Source organism: Malurus melanocephalus, unplaced genomic scaffold (assembly GCF_030028575.1).
Source record: "Malurus melanocephalus ecotype Western Australia unplaced genomic scaffold, MMel_1.1 scaffold_1258, whole genome shotgun sequence".
NCBI lineage: Eukaryota > Metazoa > Chordata > Aves > Passeriformes > Maluridae > Malurus > Malurus melanocephalus.
This window is the reverse complement of record NW_026624490.1, coordinates 27,792-31,373: the sequence shown is the minus strand read 5'-3', so window position 1 is coordinate 31,373 and position 3,582 is coordinate 27,792. Positions and strand designations below refer to the sequence as shown.

The following is a 3,582-nucleotide window of genomic DNA, read 5'->3' as shown; positions in this document are numbered from 1 at the left end:
GCTGCCACTTGTCTGTTGAACTTTCAAAGCTTTCCTTCGTGCCAAACATAAATGAATCCTCTTGGGCCAGGGCTGTGATGCTCCATGGCTTCCTCTGTGTCCCTGCATCACCTGAGCTCACTTGTGACTCTGCCTGAAGCTCCTCTTGATGAAGATGAAGGGCAAGATGAAGAAGAAGATGCTTTTTGAGCCCTTTTTTCCCTCCTGAGAGGAGCAGGGATCAGCCTGGGAGATGCCAAGGATCCTTTTCCATTTTTTTTCTGCTCCTGTCCAGAGGGAGCCACTCGTGGAGCCTCTGCAATCACAAAACCTTTGGCTGCCACTTGTTGTGTGTTGATCTCTCAAAGCTTTCCTTCGTGCCAAACATAAATGAATCCTCCTGGCAGTTCAGGTGCTCTGGAATCTTTATTTACAGGCTGTTAATTGGGCTGGGGGAGTTGTTGGGGAAAATGAATGGGACATTTAGGATGGCGATAAAAGGGTTGGAGGGAGATGACAAACACTGGAAATATCGTTMTAAATATCCTTATAAATCCAGGAGTGATTTCCCCCAGGAAGGTGCAGCTTTCTCATCAGCCATCTAATGAGCTAATTAGAGCAGTGGAGAGTGGGAGCAAGGGAATAATCGTGGTGTGGCAGGGAGGAGCTGGGCAGCAGCTGAATTTCAGTGATTTCAGCACGTGCAGTTGTGTCTGCAGAGTGTCTGTCACAGTGAAATCGAAATGCTGACTCCTGGTAGGGATGTTCCCAGTTAGATCTGACTTTTCCAGGTTGTTCCCAGTTACATCTGATCGTTTTCCAGGATGTTCTCAGTTAGATCTGTTTTCCAGGCTGTTCCCAGTTTGATCTGAATGTTTTCCAAGTTATTCCCAGTTACATCTGTTCATTTTCCAGGGTGTTCCAAATTGAATCTGATAATTTTCCAGGTTCTTCCCAGTTAGATCCAATAATTTTCCAGGATGTTCCCAGTTAGATCTAGCTGTTTTCTGGGATGTTCCCAGTTACCTCTGATCATTTTCCAGGATGTTCCCAGTTAGATCTGGCTGTTTTCTGGGATGTTCCCAGTTACCTCTGATCATTTTCCAGGATGTTCCCAGTTACATTTACTGTTTTCCAGGCTGTTCCCGATCCCACTGTTTTCCAGTCCGATCCCAGTCCGATCCCGCTGTTTTCCAGGCTGTTCCCAGTTACATTTATTGTTTTTCAGGCTGCTCCCAGTTTGATCCTGCTGTTTTCCAGGCTGTTCCCAGTTACATTTATTGCTTTCCAGGCTGTTCCCAGTTTGATCAGACAGTTTTCCAGTCATTCCCAGTTTGATCAGACAGTTTTCCAGCTATTCCCAGTTTGATCCCACTGTTTTCCAGGCCGTTCCCAGTTTGATGGGATCATTTTCCAGCCATTCCCAGTTTGATCAGACAGTTTTCCAGCCGTTCCCAGTTTGATGGGATCATTTTCCAGCTATTCCCAGTTTGATCAGACAGTTTTCCAGTCATTCCCAGTTTGATCAGACAGTTTTCCAGCCATTCCCAGTTTGATGGGATCATTTTCCAGCCGTTCCCAGTTTGATCAGTTTTCCAGTCATTCCCAGTTTGATTGGACAGTTTTCCAGCCATTCCCAGTTTGATGGGATCATTTTCCAGTCATTCCCAGTTTGATCAGACAGTTTTCCAGCCATTCCCAGTTCGATGGGATCATTTTCCAGCTGTTCCCAGTTTGATCAGACAGTTTTCCAGCCATTCCCAGTTTGATCAGACAGTTTTCCAGTCATTCCCAGTTTGATCAGTTTTCTAGCCATTCCCAGTTTGATGGGATCATTTTCCAGCCGTTCCCAGTTACATTTATTGTTTTCCAGGTTGTTCCCAGTTACATTTATTGTTTTCCAGTCATTCCCAGTTCGATTGGACAGTTTTCCAGCCATTCCCAGTTAGCTGTGCCCATAAATCCCTCCTGTCCCTTTTGTTGCAGTGAAAGCCCTCACGGGGAGAGAGCCCTGGCAGAGGATTCAGCACAGGACGTGACGGCTGAGCACCACACCAGTGATGATGGTATGGCAACTGGGCTTTACTGGGATCACTGGTGCATGGGGGAGCCAGGGGAGGGTTCATTAGGGAGCACTAATTGGGCTAATTGGGCTGTGTGGTGTCACACCTCAGTCACGCCCCTCAATGAGGATCTTCCAGGGTGAAAGTGCAACGTCCTTCACTGAAATTCCTCCCTGCCTTTGCTTTGGGAAGATTGATCCCACCCTAAAGAGTTTTAGGGTGTCTGATCACATTTAAGGACAGCAGGAGGGGGAAAACCCCCAGCAAATCCTGCTGATTCCATCCCTCTGCTGCCGGGAGAAGGATCAGTTCATCCCTTTGTTGCCTTGAAAGGCCAGTTTTTAATAATGACACAGACAYGGTTAAGGGGATAAAAAGGGTTTTACCTCGGGATTTGGGATCCCAGGTGCACAACTTGATGGCAGAATGCACCCCCGTGTACAGCACGGGTACAAGTTTTATAGATTTCAGGAATTAGCATATCTATCTAGGATTCCCCAATAAGATACAAGATTTATAGGTTTCAGGAATTAGCATTTCTATCTGGGATTCCCCAATAAGATACATGTTTTATAGGTTTCAGGAATTAGCATTTCTATCTAGGATTCCCCAATAAGATACAAGTTTTATAGATTTCAGGAACTAGCATATTTATCCAGGATTCCCCAATAAGAAACAAGTTTTGTAGATTTCAGGAATTAGCATATTTATCCAGGATTCCCCAGTAAGAAACAAGTTTTATAGGTTTCAGGAATTAGCATTTCTATCTGGGATTCCCCAGTAAGATACAAGATTTATAGGTTTCAGGAATTAGCATTTCTATCTAGGATTCTTTAATAAGAAATTTAACAAATGCAGTGATGTCCCTCTATTCTAATGAATCCTGGATGAGGTCAGAGCCCAGTTTACACAGGATGTTTTGGACAGAAGGCTTCACCCAAAGCTGAGCTCGGGTTTAAGATAGCACAGGGCACACTGACTCTTTCTTCAGGATGTTTGGTCTCTCTGCCCAGCAGAACTCCTAAACTAAGCTGAAATATCAATCTTTAGGAATTACAAGCATGTGGGCTAAGGGGTACAGGTGGATACATAGAGGGCACAGAAGCATAAAGGGAAAAGCAAAAATCACCAGGCATCACCTTCACGCTCTGCTTTAGGCCGGGTTTAAGCTGCTGAGCTTAACCCTGAGCCCGGGAATTTGATGAAATGATATTTAATCCCTTTTGTTTCATGGCAGAGTGTGAGCCCATTGAAGCCATTGCCAAATTTGACTACGTGGGCAGGACTGCCCGGGAGCTGTCCTTCAAGAAAGGAGCGTCCCTGCTGCTCTACCAGCGCGCCTCGGACGATTGGTGGGAGGGACGGCACAACGGCATCGATGGCCTCATCCCACACCAGTACATCGTGGTGCAGGACACGTAGGTGACACCCACAGCCCCTTTGACACCCCGTGTGACAGCCCTGGGTGGGCTCTGGAGGGTCAGGCACTGGGGAGAGGTGGTTCTGGTGGATGGAAGGGAATGGTTTGGTGTGGAAAGAG

The 3,582-nt window shown here is 46.3% G+C and overlaps 1 protein-coding gene across 1 annotated transcript in view; it reads left to right on the top strand.

Moving 5' to 3' along the window:
- SRGAP2 (SLIT-ROBO Rho GTPase activating protein 2) overlaps positions 1-3,582 on the top strand; it is a gene marked incomplete at its 5' end in the record, with an annotated part of 36,426 nt that overhangs the window by 25,547 nt on the left and 7,297 nt on the right. The window contains 2 exons of the mRNA XM_057387576.1: positions 1,966-2,045; positions 3,280-3,460. Of these exons, the coding sequence (XP_057243559.1) occupies positions 1,966-2,045; positions 3,280-3,460 (261 nt within the window). The remainder of the gene's footprint in view (positions 1-1,965; positions 2,046-3,279; positions 3,461-3,582) is intronic.